We start from the raw sequence: 17,691 nt of genomic DNA, 5'->3' as shown, positions 1-17,691 counted from the left end.
CAGCTGATGTAACTAATTTGACATATTTCTCACAACATATGACAAACAAGTGATTAACGTTAGTGTGATTTATACGTAAGGATTTATCTTTAAATCGTAATATTAAGACACGGCTAGAATAATGTCATCTAAATCTACTCGATTTATAAATCTATACTGTTTAGACTAGTATCAGGATAATAATATGTCAGTCATCTTATATTTGTTTATATTTCATTGGCAACGTAGCTTGGCAATATTATCAAAATTATAAAAAAATGAATTGCTCATCATCAGGTGTAATATAGTAAACAAATTTAAATTTAAGTTAAACACGTTTTAATGCATCGTTTACATCAGACGCGATTTGTGATAAATCTGCATTTAAATTGTCATTACTTTTGTGTGTACAATATATGACGTGTTCCAGAAATTGCGATCAGTGTTAATGAAGTATAATTTGAATTGAGGATATTTCTGGATTACTTTTTTATTATTAAATTATTATTATAATTCAAAGAATTAAAAAAAAAACATATAAATTAATCAAAAATCTTTGTATCTTTCCCCATTACAGACACTTCACCTAAATCACAAAATCAAACATGGCTGATGAGGAGGTGAGGTAAGTATCCATAGCCCTCAGAAAAGGGTATCTCATGAAAAAAGCAATGAATATAAAAATTAATTAATAATTTCTTTCCTTCTTTTTTAGTAATTAAAAATACAACAACAAAAATGCAACTGATGCAGTATCTAAGCGGGAAACATTGTGAAGGTGAATATCCAAAAGAGTTTTTAGTTCAAAATGCCTTTTTTCTACCAATGCTTAAAACCAAATAACTAAAGCTTTTTATGATTTTTTTTTAATTTCTTATCTTCTTGGCAAATAAGAAGAAATTCAGCAGAAACCAAGGTTTACCAACTTCACGCTCTAACATGTAACGCTTATAACTGAAATCAGCAAATTTTGTTAAAAATAAAATATTTATACTTTTTATGCTTTCTATCCTGCTGCTTAATATAATATTATTTATGAGAATTTTTATTAATAATCTTCTTTTTATTTTGTGTTTGCAGAAAAAAGCAGCGGCACCGGCACCAGCTCCAGCAGCAGCACCAGCGGCAGCTCCCGCCGCTGCTCCTGCGGCGGCACCAGCTGCAGCAGCACCCGCGGCCGGTGCAGCAGCACCTGCAGCCGGGGCCAAACCAGCAGCTGCACCCGCTGCTGGGGCAGCTCCTGCAGCAGGAGCGGCACCCGCTGCCGGAGCAGCACCTGCCGCTGGCGCTGCACCAGCTAAAAATGGCAAAGTCGATGAGGTATCCAGCCCTGAATGTTGTGTGTTCTAATGTTTACGGCGAAGATCTTTGTCTCTGTGTAGCTCCATTGTGTGTTTGTGTGTGTTGGTCCGAACGTTTTCATCACAGTGTTCCCCGTTTCAAATTCTGTATACCAATTGGGCTTGGGCAATAATTTTGAATTCTTCCCTCCCCCCATCGTCGTTTTTTTTTAGGCAAAGAAGGCTAAACAAGCCGAAATCGAACGCAAGCGTGCTGAAGTACGCAAGCGTATGGAAGAAGCTTCCAAGGCTAAGAAGGCCAAGAAGGGTTTCATGACCCCCGAAAGAAAGAAGAAACTCAGGGTAAGTTTTTTTGGAGTTGTTGTTCGTTAATGGAGTTGTTTATCTAATTTTGTGTGATCTTTTACAGTTGTTGCTCCGCAAGAAAGCCGCTGAAGAATTGAAGAAAGAACAAGAACGCAAAGCCGCCGAACGCAGACGTATCATTGAAGAACGTTGTGGCAGCCCCAGAAACCTTAGTGATGCCAGCGAAGGTATGTTAAATCAGATCCATTTTCACAACTCTTTCTCTCTCGATCTCTATCTCTCTCGACTCGATTTGGATTTCGATTAAAAACGAAACAATTTGTTCCACCAAAAACAACAACAAACAATTTTATCTCACATAAACCCAAATTGTTTTCACACTTCACACAAATTAGTTTTCTTATTTTTTGGAGTTTAAAAAAAATCACAAAAAAGTATTAGTTTTTTAGATTTTGGATCTGGCTTTTAGTTGAAAAAAAAATCTCTTCTACAACAAAAAGAAAAACAACTATTTTTTATAACTATTTCTAATTTTCTCTTATTTTTATTATATAACAACCCTACCTACCTACAAAAAAACAACAACTACTTTCCCCGCCCCTCGTTACCTTGTTGTCCACCCATCGTATTATTATTCTTGTTGTTATTATTTTTGTTGTCTACACAGAGCAACTTAAGCAAATCTGCAAACAATACCACGACAGAATTTGCAGTTTGGAGAACTCCAAGTACGACCTTGAATACGTTGTCAAGCGCAAGGATGTTGAGGTACACACACTACTATATATACATAAACAAACAAATACCACTTGCCAAATTACAACAAACAAAAAATAATGAAGAAAATTCTAAATTTTCTTACGCCACTGCCATTAAATTTAAAAAAAAAATTACGCCACTGCCACCGCGCGCCATTTTCTACCACAATTACTATTTTTTTTTACTACAATTCAAAATAATTTTCAATATTTTTTTTCTATTCTTCAAATAATGCCAAGCACTTTATTCTTATTTTTTCTAATTTTTTTATTCTCTATATCTAATTTTTTATATAATTTTCTTTAAAAAAAAAAACTAAACTTGAGTTCAATATTTTTTTTTTCGAAATGAAAAAATAATTATAAACAGAATTTATGCAGCAGCCAGACACTGTGCAGAGTATAGAAATTGGGGTATTGATAATGTGGGGAAATGAAAAGAGTAATTTTTAGATTTCAGATTTTTTAATATTAAAAAAAAAATATTCAATTGGGATTTTATTAATTTAATATTTTTAATTATTATTAATTTTTTTTTTTGTTTTTGTAAGGGAAGTAAGCGTGGTTCATATTGATCAGTTTTTCTAAGGAGATTTACATTCCAATAATCAGATTTATTTTTTTCTTTTAAATTGTCATATTTTTTTTTATTTAAAAAAATTTATAATATTTTTTTTTTTAAATTTTATAAAATCATTTTTTTCACACATTTTTTGGCTACATTGTCTGGCTGTTTGTTAAAATTATCCAATAAAATGTAACTCCTTTCTCTTTGGCTTTTAAGGCACAACTATTTGCAATTTTCTAATTCAACTTCTTCTCTTCTCTAAAATCACATATATTTCATATTAAAAACCAATATTAAGCAAAACTCAAACTCAAGTTTCAAGCACTGATTTTGTACAGAGAAAATTAAAAAAAAGTTTAAAAAATCTACAGCACCGTAGCCCTACAAACACTACACAACTGGTGGAAATAAATCATATTAAGGTCCTAATTTCTATGGGGAAGTTCTATAAAAAAATTATAAAAAAAAATATTATAAAACAAAACACATTACATACACACACCACAACTACACACACACTCTCACCACCTTTCCCAAAAAAATATATATATCCCCAAATAACCTCGTGGATTCTCCAAATAAGTTTTTTTAGGTTTCTAAATAATTATTTTTTCTCTAAGAATTTTATATATTTTTATTAAGAATTTTTAATTGTAAGAATTTTTTCGATTTTATCTCTTTTTGTGTGCCTTTAAGGTATTTTATATATGTTTTCCCACCTCCAACAAATTATAATTTTTTGTTTTTGGTATTGATTTTATTTCTTTGTGGAATACACGTTTCATTGTTTAGCAACCCTGATTCAAATATGTAAAGACTATCACAATAAGATTATCAAATTGGAAGATCAAAAAATTGATCTTGAATATGAAGTTGGCCGTAAGGATTATGAGGCAAGATTTGTTTTCATTTGCTCATTTTCATTTTATTTTTCTTTTTGTCTTTTCGAATACCAACCAAGTTTTAATAACAAAATTTTTTTCTACTACTTTTTTTTTGAGGCCAAAAAATAATGTAGATCTAATCATAATAATGTTTCTTCAAGCCGATTTTATTAAAAAAATATTCATAAATATGTGTGTAGTATAATTGTTGGTGTTCACATAAATGTAGTTAGTCAATAACCCCCCAATCCCAGGAAAAAAGCAAAATATTTTCCCCTTGATTTAAACCAGTTAAAAAACCTTTGCTGGGCTTTTTTTCTACAATTAAAAAAACAGATTTTTTCATTTTATTCTCTGTCCATTTTTTGTAAAAAAAGATATTTCCCCTTTTTTTGATGGTTTTTCTTTTCCCAAAAAGAAGAAGAAAAACCCTAGGTCTTAATTTGTTAATTTCCCACCAAGCTGTATATTAACTTCAAGTTCCATTTAATTGTTTATCATTCACCTTTTTAATTTAAGTGATTTTTGCTTCAAAAAAAGCAGCAGCTAACCCCACGTTTTTTGCTTTTTGTTACGTTTTCTTTTTTTAAATGTAGAAGCTTTAACTGAATTTTTGAAAAAGCTTTTACTAAAAAAATTTTACTCAAAAAAAGTATTTTTTTGATTTTTTTGGGAGCCACAATAAAAATTTTTCTTGAATTTTTGTAACAAGAAAAATTAAAGATTTTTTCCCCATAAGATTTTTTGAGATTTTTTTTAATAAATTTCATTAAATTTTTTTTCATCATAAAAACATTCATATATATTTTAGGGAAATATTTTTTGTTTTCTTCGAAATATTCTGCACACAGAACTATGAATATGAATAGGTTTTTGTTTTTCCTAAAATCCATGAAATCATTTCATAAACAACATCCCCGCAGTGGTATTCTAAATTCTTTAACTAACAACAAGAAATTTGGCAACTTCAAAATTCATCCAGAGATAATTTTTTATCTAATTCATCTTTTTTATTAACAAGAACCCCCGCCATCCCTAAGTCAAGTTACAAATCATTAGCAATAATCAAATATGGTGCCTACTTTAAGGCGCCTTCATATCATCATCACAATTAAATACAGTGAAGAACAATAGCAAAAAAATATCCCAAAAGGTTATTGACTTATCCATTCACAATAGTGTTTTAAATTAATAAAAAAATACATCTTTGCATACTTTCAGGCGTCAAGGAATTAGTTAAGCTACATGGCCACATATTAAATTTTGTGTAGTAAATTTGTAAGGGTGTTAGGTCGCAAATTAAATTAGGTCGTATTGGTGGGATTAAGATCGGTATCAAAACCGAAGAAATGAAAGACAAGATTCACAGGACTGTCATAAATTATTAGATTTATGAATTTCAAAACTTTATTTAAAAAATAGATTATTCTCAATTTTTTCAGTCGAAAATCTTTATTCGAGGGATCTTAAGGACCATACTTCTCGCTTCCCACTTCTAATAAGCCCCTAATACATTTTATATCGAATATATTGGATATTTTCAAATAAACCTTTATAATCCTCTTTGAAGGATCGATAATCACACAAATTTTCTTAAAAATATTTCAGGATAGGTCAAAAAGTTATTTTATTGTTAAGAGATTGTTTATTATTTGTTCCAGAAAATATTTTTGCCTATATTTATTTTTTACAATTGGGTATTCGTAAGAAGCCTGGATTTTGTTCCAATGACCTTTTGAAAACATTTATACTTCTTCTTAAAAGACTTATTTAGGCTAGTATATTTGATTTATTTATTATAAATATCGCTTATTTGCTGCAAGACAGACATAAATCGTAGTTTTGGAGTTTTTGTGTAAAAAAATCAGATGAATATCTCTTACACACTTTAATTGAGAAGCTGTAGAAGTTCCTCTGTCACATATAAAGTGTGAGTAAATTGAAGACTTAAAACACATTTTCTGTAAAATCGTTTTTTAGTTATGCCTGTCTTGCTGCAAATTAGCGATATGTATCGAATTTAAATAATGTCTTGAAGATTTTTAAACCTTGGCTCAATCAGCATCCAAGTTCGGAAAATTATATAGTATTTTTACCTAAAACTACAATGAAGCCAGCTTCAATTCCTCTGATATATTTTTAGGCAGCATTGCCTACTGTTTGGTAGTGGATTAATTTAGAAACAATAAAATTGAAATATGTGTTGTCTTCTTTAGCCATTTTTTATAGGAAATAAATTCCAACTTTTTTAAATAAATTCCAACTATTGATTTAAAATGTTTTATAATTTTAAATGCAAACAAGAATTTATATATTTGTATTGTACTTTCCTCAGATTTCCTAGTAATATTCTTGTTGAGAGATTTATTTCCCCCATCTTCTTTAGAACTGAAAACCAACCTCTACAAATAGAGAAAAATTTTCCTCTAAAGATTCGAGACCTTTCTATATTTTTGTTGTTTTCTATTTTTATATATATATTTAAATTATTTATGAGCAAATAAAAAATTTCAATTAATCCTCTATATATATGTATGCCTCCTCCCCCTCATTGAAACCAAAAAAAATCTCTGGGTACAAAAAAAAACAGCCGAACTACAAACTGTATGCAAAGAATATTGGCAACGCCTTTACAAATTGGAGGGTGATAAATTTGATTTAGAGCATATTCAGAAAATCAAGGCACAAGAGGTAATTAAGCCAAAATTTGATATTAAAAAAAGAAATTTTGGTATTGTTTTTTTTCTACATATATATATTTTTTTTCTTATAAATAATCTTAATAATAATATTGTAATAATTTTAAAACCAAACTTTTTTTATAAAACCCCAAATATTTAAACAAAATATATATATTAAAACCCAAAATGAATTTACAAAATAATGAAAGGACATTTGTAAAGGAATTGCAATTATTATTTATGTGTGGTTGACATTTTATATAAATATTTTCTTTTTTTAAGTTTTAAAAACCAATTAATGTATGGCTACAACAACAATTACTGATTGTCAGTGTGTGTGCCTGTGTTATTTTGCAGCTGCTGCCCAAATTCCCCAATTACAATACAAAAAAAGAAAAATGTCAATACCATTCAAGACACCACACTCCAATTTTATTTTATTTTTTCTTGTGTAATTGTTTTTATCTTCCAAATTCTCTTACACTCTAGAACACATAACATGCCTTCTATGTTTTATTTATTTACTCGATATGTAAAACAATTTATCAAACCAACAATATAAATATGAATTTCAGGTGAATTAGTTGAAATCTGTGAAGAATACCATGAACGTATTTATTATACTGAAAGTTCGAAATTCGATTTGGAATATGAAGTCAGAAAAAAAGATTGGGAGGTACTGCCACAAACAACAACAAGAAATTAGATTCTTCTAATTTATTTGTCATATGAAATAAGCCTTTGTTTCTTTTTCTCTCTCTGTCTGTGTTACGTGTGAAGTAAAATGTTAGATATGTGTTGCAAGAAGAATTTGTCTAGGTTGTTAGTGGTGAAATTTTACAAAAATCAAAACTCCATGTGCAACATACAACATTATGTTTTCAAACACCATTATATATTATTATGTTTTTTTTTCTCTCATTACTTATTCGTAAAATTTGTCTTAACTCAATGAACATTTCCCCTTTATTTTTGTAAACCACCTCCAAAAAAAATTCAATATATACGTACGCATCATGTGTGTGTGTGTTATCCACAGCCCAATTACAAAAGATTTGTCAAGAATATTACGATCGTATGTATACTTGCGAAGGCCAGAAATGGGATCTGGAATACGAAGTCAGGAAAAAAGACTGGGAGGTACAGCTATCTATTATATTATTTATTCAGCAACACTATTTAGCTATTAAATACATATATTTTTGTTAACGTTTCCTTTTTATTAAAAATCTATATATAAAAACATGCTAAAGTTATTAGTTTTCATATATATAAATATTGTATTGATGAAACAAAACTCAATATTCCAACAATATAGAAATATTAATTAGCTTTTTTCAAAAACAAAGATACACATATTTCACCTTTGATTTTTGGTGAAAACCCCAATCCACACACACACTTTTCACACACAAGCTGTTCCCACATGCACAAAAACCAAATTTATACACAAAAAATATCCCACACCTTCAGCACACTTTCCACATTTAGCAAACACACGTTCCATGCTGCAAATACCAAACAGTCACCAAGATACACAAAATATCCCACACTTTCAGCTAACTATCCACTTTAGCGCTGAAAAAAAAACAGCCAACCAGTCATCAATACACTTCCCATAAATCCAAGACACACTATCTAATTTAGCCTTGCAAATACCAGCCAGTCACCAACACACTTCCCATAAATCCAAAGTCCACTCTTAGCTAGCCGTAAAAGTTATCCACTTCATTTTTTTTCTGACAGACCCACAAAACTGTTCCAAATCCTTCACTCCATCTCAGTAAAGCCTGGATCACATAGAGTCGATTTTTAGGCCATAACTGAGATCTACGCATCAGTCACAATCATTTGATAAAACAATAATTTCTGTTTAATTTTATTAGAGGAAAATAGTTTAATTAAATATGCAAATATTTTCAGATTCTGAATTACTCTTTTCTATAAAAAATTCATACCTCAGTGTTGTGAGATTTTCTACAGAGGAAAATATTTTTTATTTTATACGAAATCATTTTATTTTGAATCGACACAAATTTCCCAGCTCTTAATTGTCTGCACAATATTTCTCTTAAATTGTTTTCCACCTTTTCCAAGGTATTTTTTAGAATCGCAATTGAAAACACAAATGTGCCAGGACGATAAAATATTACAGAAAATTCACAAATATACTTACGACCAAACTCCTTGGTTTTGAAAAATATGTCATTTATTTTTGTTTTGAATCAGAAAAACTTTATAAACATAAATAAAGGTTTGGTCGTAAGTCACTCGAATTCGTTCGTTTGGAATTTTACAAAAACAGGCTGTTAGTATTTTATAATCTACTGTAGTCAATTCATATGAACCTCAAATAGTTTTTTCAAGGCTATTTGTTCATATAACTTAATTTGAATTCACACTAATTTAATTATTGGAAAATTCAAGAAGTTGATAAAGAAACTTAACAAAATTCCATTTTCAAATTCCAATGGTTAGATTTTTAATTTTTTTGTAATAAAAAATTGCATTAATTTCAAAAAATTAAGTCAATCATTCCCATCTCTGCATTGAAATCATAATTGTGAATTATTTACTATGTGAATTATTTATTCACTATTGTGAATTATTTACTAATTATCTCTACATATTATCTTGTTGATGATCAATATGTGTTGCCTATTTTTAGGCTCATTATATCAATAGAGACGATAGTTTAGATTAAAGCTTTGGATAAACAATTCATCTAGGATTATCTTTAGACAGTTACAAATCATATAAACTTATCTATACGAAGCATACTTTTAGGGATAACAATTATATTAATTGATAACAATTATAGAAAATTATTGTTAGAAGTTTTTATGAAAGAAAAATAATTAAAAAATAATAAAAACAGAATCATTTAATTAAAAATACAAAAAATATATATTTTATAAATATATTAATTATTTTTAAATATTAAAATAATAAAAAAAAAAATTGATTTATTTAAATACAAAGTAATATATTATTCCATCTTCCATAATTTCAACACCCTATCATCAATGCATCATCATTTCACAACAATGTACACCAATACATTTTCAGAAACCCACCCACACAACACAATTATTAAATTTAAATTCAAAATTAAATTTCAATATATATATTTTTTTAAATTACGTCCAATCCACAATTCCTCTTCCATAAACACACACATGCACACCACCCGCCAAAACACAAACAATTCGATTGCAAAATTCTTTTAATTGATTTCGAAACAAAAAAAAAAATTGTTGGATAATGACGTTTGTTTTTTCTATTCCTATATATTTTCATAGATGATATTAATGCAATGTGACATTTTATTTATTTTTTTTTCATATTTATATATAAATATCTCAATAATGTTTTGTGTTTTTATTTGTTTATCAAGAATTTCGTTTTCTCTAATTAAAACCAACAATAAAAAAAACTACTTTGTAAATCATGCTATTCATGAAATCAGAAAAACCGAATGATAAATGAAACACAGTAACACCAAGCACACTTGGCTTTTTGTTTTATTTTAATTAGTAATTTTTTTAGATAAAATCTATTTTAACAAAATCTCAAAATGAAAAAAATCTCTTACGCCACCACCCACCGCCATTAAGATCCATTGTTGTTCTTTTACTTATTATTTTTTTTTTTTGCACAAACAGAAATCTGTGACAAAAGATTTTTGGTTTTTTTCTTTCATTTAGAACATGCATACATAGTACAAAGCAAAGAAGAAAAAAATTATAAAAAAATACTTAGCACTAAAACGAGACATTCATTTATTTATAAATAAAAAAAAGAAATGCAACAGTATGGCGCGCATAGCACAATAATTAAAAAAATTATATTTAAAAAATATGTGGAATATTTGTGTTTTATTAAAATAAAAAAATCTATGTGTGGTTTTTTGTTTGTGCCTTTAAGCCCTTCTTTTGGTTAACAACAACAAAAACAAAAATCCAAAAAATAAATCAAACCAATCCATTTTGTATACAATTGGCAACTAGCAACACTTTATTTAACTACAACAACAGCAGGAAAAATAAATTTGAGAAACTATCCCCTACAAAAAAGCAACCTCTACTCCCCCTATTCCTATGAAAAACTGTGTTGCAATTGGCGAGTTAGAGATGCACTTTAATAATTGATATTATTTTTTTCATATTTTTTGATGGAAACACACAAACAAATAAAAACACAAATCATTAAAATTTCCGACATAGCAAATTCTTCTACTGGGATTTTTTTTCAAAGGGACAACACCAACCAACCATATCAACAAATATTCTTGTTTTTTTCTACTTCAGCGTAATTTTTTTGTGTGCCATACTGTGTGCAGTACCTCGTTTTTTTAATATAATTTAGAAAAAAATTCAACTTCACCAAATATTCACCAATTTGTCACGTACTTTTTTGTTTAACGTTCACTCACTTCACTTCACTGTAGCAAAAAAATTTTGTTTAATTCTCTACTCTTTTGTTTTTCGTAAACCAACACTTTAATGTTTAGTTATATTTTAGTGTTCGGTACACATTTTGTTTCCATGTAGTATCAGTATTTTGAAATTACAAAAAATGTTATGCTGTTCTAAGTAAAAAAAGAAAAAAATAATTAGATTAAAAAAATCAATCCTTAGATCTCCCTTTAACAATAACTTTACATTTGAGTAAAAACTGAATTCTATTGTAAATATGTATGTCAATTACTAATCCACTTAGCTTAGTTAAAATAAAATATATTATATATCTCTCTTTTATCTGTAACTAAGCTTTTGGCATGCTGTAGCTTTTGTTTTGTCCTAACAGAAAAAAATAGAAAAGAAAAATAATGCATGCTTTTGTCTAATCACAATGGCTTATTTTTTGTAAAAAAATCAATTGTCTTGTATACAATTATTCCAAGATATTAATCAATTTTATTTTTTTGTTTCCTTTTAAACAAAAATTATTCCTTAAATTTAGATCAACGATCTCAATGCCCAAGTTAACGATCTTCGTGGCAAGTTGTAAGTATTTTTAATAAGTTTACCAACATATCTGTCAAATACTAATTCAATTGTATTTTTCTTGTAGCGTCAAGCCTGCTTTGAAGAAGGTTTCCAAGTACGAAAACAAATTCGCCAAGCTCCAAAAGAAGGCTGCCGAATTCAACTTCCGTAACCAATTGAAGGTTGTCAAGAAGAAGGAATTCACATTGGAAGAAGAAGAAAAGGAGGTAAGTTCATTGATGTCAATTAAATTTATATAAAACACACATATTTATATAAAACAACAACAACAACACACGTTTATATAAATAAAATAAACAATGTAGTTTAGTAAATTCCCAGTAAATATTTATTTATACACAAAATACACAAACAACACAGATAAACAATATTTTTATACTCTTCTCTAACTAATTCAAAAGCATATGAATGATATTCACATCCCACAAATACATTATTTTCACAAAAACACGTAAAGAGAGTAAAACCATGAGTGATTTCAATAAAAGACTTAAGATACAAACTTGGTTATTAGAGTTATGAACAGTAAACAACAAAGGTAGAGACAAAAATAATCATGTTAAGCTGTGAGAGTAGATAAAGAACATAGGGAGAGAATGAGACAACATAAGCCGTAGTGTGTTTTTACAATTAAAAGCTTGCCATGTGAAACTCCATCAACGGGATTTAACATTTCCTCTCTCTTTCTACGTCTCTCTCATATGCAAGCATTTAATCATGCATAAAGAATTATTAAATGATACGAAAGACTTAAGACACAAACTTCATCACATAAAATGAAAGCCATATAAAACTGCTCTCTTCTCTCCCAAATGATTGAGAGAACTCCCTAGATCGTGCCTGTCTAATACAAATGACCTAAGACACAAACATTTTTTTTAAAACCGTGATTGCTTTTCCGCAACTAAAGACTTAAGACACGAACTCACGTCTTATTTGGATTAAACAGTTCTCTCTCACACAGAAGGAGAGAGGGAATAAATTAAAAAAATAATTTATGAAAACAAAATCAAATTAGGAAAAAATATTAAAATTAATTCACTTACTCGAAATTAGATAAACAAATAAATATTGTAATATAAATATTATTTAATTTAAATAAGAAGTAATGACAAATAAAATAATTAGATAAAATATTAAAAATTGGCTATAAAATTAAAATAAAAATTTTAAAAATTAACTATTAAAATTCAAACCATTCTCAGGCTTCATACACCAAGACAGAACATACATTACAAAACACACAAAATTTATATCTAAAAACTGTAGTTAATTCCAAACCCATTTAAAATATTAAATCCAGTATTTAGAAACATTTCACTTTTCTATAAATACACATTTTTCTCCTTTCCAAACCCATTTAAAATATTAAATCCAGTATTTAGAAACATTTCACTTTTCTATAAATACACATTTTTCTCCTTTCCCCAACTATTTTTTCTACACCTCAACACAGTAAAGTAAACTCTGTTTTTTATGCCACAACATACTAATGCTAATTTTTTATTATTATTATCATTATTATCTATAGAAAAAGATTAAAGATAGTGTATTAACTAAAGCCAAAAAGTGTAAGATATAAAAAACTAAGTGTATTGAATGTGAATTCAATATGTGTGTGTGTCTGTTCGTGTGTCAAAAACCAACATTTCACCAAATATTGATTTATATAGAACTTGAGAATGATTTGTGTAGTTTTGTCACCTTAGTCAAAAGCAATGCACAGGATTTTTTTTATGTTTTGAAACACTTTCCAGCACCCAACAAAAGAAATGTCCTTTATACTTATTTAATTTAATAGGTCTCTTAGGTTTCAATACCTTGTGTTGTTTGTTAAATAGTGTAGTTATTTTTACTGTCACTTGTTTATTGTTTTTTTAATTATTTTTGTATATTTTATTAATGTGTTTTTTTTTGTTTTCCTTCCATTTTCCCTCCACCCCCTTTGCAGAAGAAACCCGACTGGTCCAAGGGCAAACCCGCTGATGCCAAGGTAAAGGAGGAAGCTGAAGTTGAAGCTTAAGTGTTCCCGATTTATACTATTTTGACCGTATCCCGCCCTAATTTTTAAATAAATCATTTATAATTTTTTTCAACAAATATGTACATCTAAATTTATGAAAAAAGAAAAAAAAAACGTCACAAAAAAAAATTCACAACATTTTTATTTTCTAAATACAAACATACAATTATTTAAAAAACCAAGAACAACAACAAAAAGAAATCATATTTACATATATAGCCTTTCCAATGAACTCAAGAAATTATATAAATATATATACATATTTATTTCCATTCTGCCCCCGCCACCATATATACCCACACACAAAAAAACTTTATTTAGCATGCACATGAATGATAATGAAAAAGGAATGCAACCTGGCACAATTTCTGCGGAAAATTTCCACCCAAGTGCACCGTGGTCCTTGTAAATATCTTTCGTTAAGCTTGTGGCTTCTCCCTTGAATTTTTTAGATGATTTGTAAATAATAGATATTTACACTTTTCTTTTTTCCACCAACAACAAAAAACAACAACATTTTTGTTTATAGGAACATGCTCCAGAAACACCGGCTCCAGCTTAAATTGTCTTCAATAGGAATTGCAAATAGAAAAAAAATATTTTCATTATTTTTGTTTTGCTGTATTCAGTGCAAATTATTTGATATTTTTAAACCACACACACAAGAATATTTATTTAAAAAAATTTAAAAATAAAATTATATTTAACAAAAAAGCCAGAATGATATGTGGTTTTATTTCATAATACGGAATCTGAGATGGGAGATATATATGTGGCGCCTATGACGAAATATTTACAATTTTCTGTCACACCACAAATTGTCTAACCAGATTATTTATAAAAAAATTTAAAAAAAAACTTTAAATGGGCCGTTACCTGAAATTTTTAATAATTCCCACAATTTTTTCTCAGAAAAATTATACATATGTCCGAAGAGCTTATCAACCTACACACCAATAACGACCGATATCGATATCCTAAAGTATGTATATCCAAAACTACTTCCATATCTCAAGACTACACACCAATTCTAAACGCAACAATACTACATTTGGTATCATCTATTACCTTTTGTACTCTAGTTGTATTTATTTCCAAAAATCTTTACCTAAAACCAAAGCTTTCCAAATGTGGTATCCATTAATAAAATAGAAATCTTATTTCCCAATTTCAAGATTCCAACCCTAATGGTTTCCAAATTGTACCAAATTTAGTGCACATTAATAAAAATTTCTATTTATACCTTCTTCAACAATCCAATAGAAATCATATTTCCAAATTTTAAGATTCTAGATTCACATAGGTACGAATTTCAACAGTGGTCCTAACTCCAAATTTCAGTATTCTAGCACCATCGATGTACCCAAAAGTCAAATTGTACCAAATTTAGTGCACATAAGTACTATAAGTGGGTCGATTATACAGCCATAACATTGAAGAAACGGGCTGCAAACCATTATAACAGAGCACGCATTTTTATAAAAAAAAATCAATGATTTGAAAGGGTTGATTGTTTGTCTGACTATTCATCGTTAAATTATAGCCCGAACTGAAGAAGTTAGGCAGTGAAACAATACACAAAATATATGTAAACTATTAAAAATAGTGTTTCCAAAAAGATAATAGCTAAAAGATCACCCTTTATAATTGTAAATATATGGAATGGCAGTGTGTAATAAAACTTCAGAATTTCCTCTAACCATATCTGGCAACTTTATAAAAATCGGTTTAGTTGTTGCCGAGATATTTGTATTTCAATTCAACGATGGTCCGAAATACACCTCCTGCTTGATTCTTGTCGCCTAATACCTGAAAATGAAAAACCACACAAAAATCGATCTTTTAAAGAAGGCAAAAATTGTTTTCATAATGTCTGCTGCTGTTGTATGAAAATTATAGCATACTTGTAGGGGCAAATGGCAGTTCGAGGTGCATGCAATTTCTTGTTGCTTGATATGTAGGTGTGATTGTATGGGATTTATGCATATATGCCATGTAAAATATATTTACTCACACATACACACACTGTAGCTGTATGAAGAAAAAATTTCCATTTTTGCAAGATCGATATTTGTGGTGTTCTTAATTTTTTGGTAATAGGCGCCCAGCATCGAACAGAAAGTATATTTCGGAGTATGGTAGAATTGAAATTCGAATAACTCCGGAAATAGTTAACAGATTTTTATGAATTTTGCAGCAATGGTTAGAGGGAATTCTGTAGTTTTATTACACAATGACATTATATATATATATTACACCTATAAAGGTGATCTTTTAGCTATTATCTTTTTGGGAACACTGTTTTTAACAGTTTACACACATCTCGTGTTTTGTTTTTCTGTCATACATCTTCAGTTTGGTCCATATTTTAACGATGAATTGACATACAACCGATCAACGATCGCTTTCAAATCATTGAATTTCATCAAAAATGCGTACTTTGTTAAGAAAGTTCATTGCGCGTTCCTTCAATTTTAAGGCTGTATAATCGATCCATTGAAGCGGCTATTTGTTTACTCCATTTCATATAGATATATATATATATATATATATATATATATACCGATTTCAATTTCCTTTAAGACCATACAATTTGGCGAAATTTCATGAATGTAGAATTTAATGTCCTGGTTTTTGTCCCATAACTTTGGAACTACTTGAGGTATTGTAATAAATTCGATGAAAGGTAGGAAGTCTGACTATTTCGTGATCTATTCAAAATATAAAAAAATGTGAAATGTTTTATTTGAAAAATTATGTAGGAGGATAAATTTGTATGTTATTGCCTTACAAAAGTTTTCAAAATACAATTTGCCGATTCTATGTCAAATACCAATATTATTTATCCTTTTATTTGTGTTATGAGAGCTAGTTCAAAGACATAGAAACCGTAAAGACTCGACAAAATGCATTTTGACAAAATAGTTTGTGAAAAAATATCCAGGGGGAATCAGGCATAACAGAGGCATGTTAACAATAAAAACGCAAATACGCGATAATGTGTGTATAAAATATAAATAAAATCAGAGATCTGTACTCAAAAAATCTGTTTTTATTTTGTAAGCTTGCGATATAGCGTTTAAAACGTTTAATATTGTTTGCTCTGTTGTTATGATATCGTAACAACAGAGGAAAAGCCATCTATTGGAAATTGTTTACGTATCGATTGTCCTATCTTTATACTTTTATGTCTTTGGCTAGTTACAGGCTAGGGATAAGTAAATCGTCTTTCGGCTAATCGACTTTCTGTACTGAAAAGTCTAAAAGTCGACTTTTGATCTATAAAAAAATCGTAAAGTCGAGTTTTCAAGATCGACTTTCGATTCATAAATACTTGGTTTTTTATAACAAAGCTCAAATTGCCCAAAAAATCACTTTCCGGAACTTTACTTTTTCTATTCAAAATAAAAAAAATCAATTTTTAGTCGATTTTGCAGAAGTCAGTAAAAGTCGAAAATCGAAAAGTAGACTTTTTAGTCAAAGGCTAAAATCAAAAAGTCTAAAAATCGACTTTTTGGTCAGAGGCAAAAATCGAAAATTCGATTTTTGCACTCGACTACGTATCCCTATTACAGGCCATGGCAAAGACATAAAAGTATAAAGATAGGACAATTGATACGTAAACAATTTTCAACAGATGGCTTTTCCTCTGTTGTTACGATATCATAACAACAGAGCAAACAATATTAAACGTTTTAAACGCTATATTGCAAGCTTATAAAATAAAAACATATTTTTTGAGTACAGAACTTTAATTTTATTTACATTTTATACACACATTATCGCGTATTTGCGTTTTTATTGTTAACATGCCTCTGTTATGCCTGACTCCCCCTGGATATTTTTTCATAAACTATTTTGTCAAAATGCATTTTGTCGAGTCTTTACGGTTTCTATGTCTTTGGCCATGGAAGACATTTCTGAAGCAAAATATTTTGCTGTTACCAATCATTCCTTTCAATAGATGACGTTCATGTAGGGTCTTGTATGGTCATGTCGTCAATAGATTTGAGGAATTACTCCTCCGTGCGATCAAAGAAAGCTATTAATTTGTCAATCCTCAACACTGTTTCCATAAACATGATAGTGCGCCATAACGTCGGGCTCCATATCCACACAAATAATTAGATGGCTAAACCAGAAACTGCAGTGCAAAATATTGGTGTTGGTAGAGCAAGT

At 29.0% G+C, this 17,691-nt stretch overlaps 1 protein-coding gene across 14 annotated transcripts; it reads left to right on the top strand.

Moving 5' to 3' along the window:
• The first annotated feature begins 537 nt into the window (after positions 1 to 537).
• LOC133320986 (troponin I) lies at positions 538 to 14,132 on the top strand. Of its 14 annotated transcripts, XM_061530086.1 has the most exons (10): positions 538 to 599; positions 1,060 to 1,159; positions 1,232 to 1,299; positions 1,494 to 1,622; positions 1,690 to 1,813; positions 2,254 to 2,354; positions 11,443 to 11,486; positions 11,554 to 11,695; positions 13,441 to 13,482; positions 14,042 to 14,128. In XM_061530086.1, exons 1-10 carry the CDS (start codon positions 585 to 587, stop codon positions 14,072 to 14,074), a joined length of 798 nt encoding a protein of 265 aa, XP_061386070.1. In that variant the 5' UTR covers positions 538 to 584; the 3' UTR covers positions 14,075 to 14,128. The 14 variants fall into 14 exon arrangements, with proteins under 14 accessions (XP_061386070.1, XP_061386063.1, XP_061386065.1 ...); XM_061530079.1 differs by lacking the exon at positions 2,254 to 2,354 and adding an exon at positions 7,517 to 7,617 and having other exon boundaries at positions 1,060 to 1,299; positions 14,042 to 14,132; XM_061530081.1 differs by lacking the exon at positions 2,254 to 2,354 and adding an exon at positions 6,387 to 6,487 and having other exon boundaries at positions 1,060 to 1,299; positions 14,042 to 14,132.
• The last annotated feature ends 3,559 nt before the right edge of the window (positions 14,133 to 17,691 follow it).

This window comes from Musca vetustissima, unplaced genomic scaffold (assembly GCF_032173495.1).
Source record: "Musca vetustissima isolate MV318-11 ecotype Yass unplaced genomic scaffold, APGP_CSIRO_Mvet_v1 utg82064, whole genome shotgun sequence".
Taxonomy (NCBI): domain Eukaryota; kingdom Metazoa; phylum Arthropoda; class Insecta; order Diptera; family Muscidae; genus Musca; species Musca vetustissima.
The sequence above is the reverse complement of the archived record's forward strand: the minus strand, read 5'-3'. Positions and strand labels throughout refer to the sequence as shown.

Excerpts from the sequence above, each read along its gene's own strand:
- LOC133320986 (XM_061530079.1), top strand. Across the intron at positions 11,696-13,440 it reads TGGAAGAAGAAGAAAAGGAG|AAGAAACCCGACTGGTCCAA; the intron begins GTAAGTTCATTG and ends CCCCCTTTGCAG. Across the intron at positions 13,483-14,041 it reads GCAAACCCGCTGATGCCAAG|GAACATGCTCCAGAAACACC; the intron begins GTAAAGGAGGAA and ends TTTTGTTTATAG.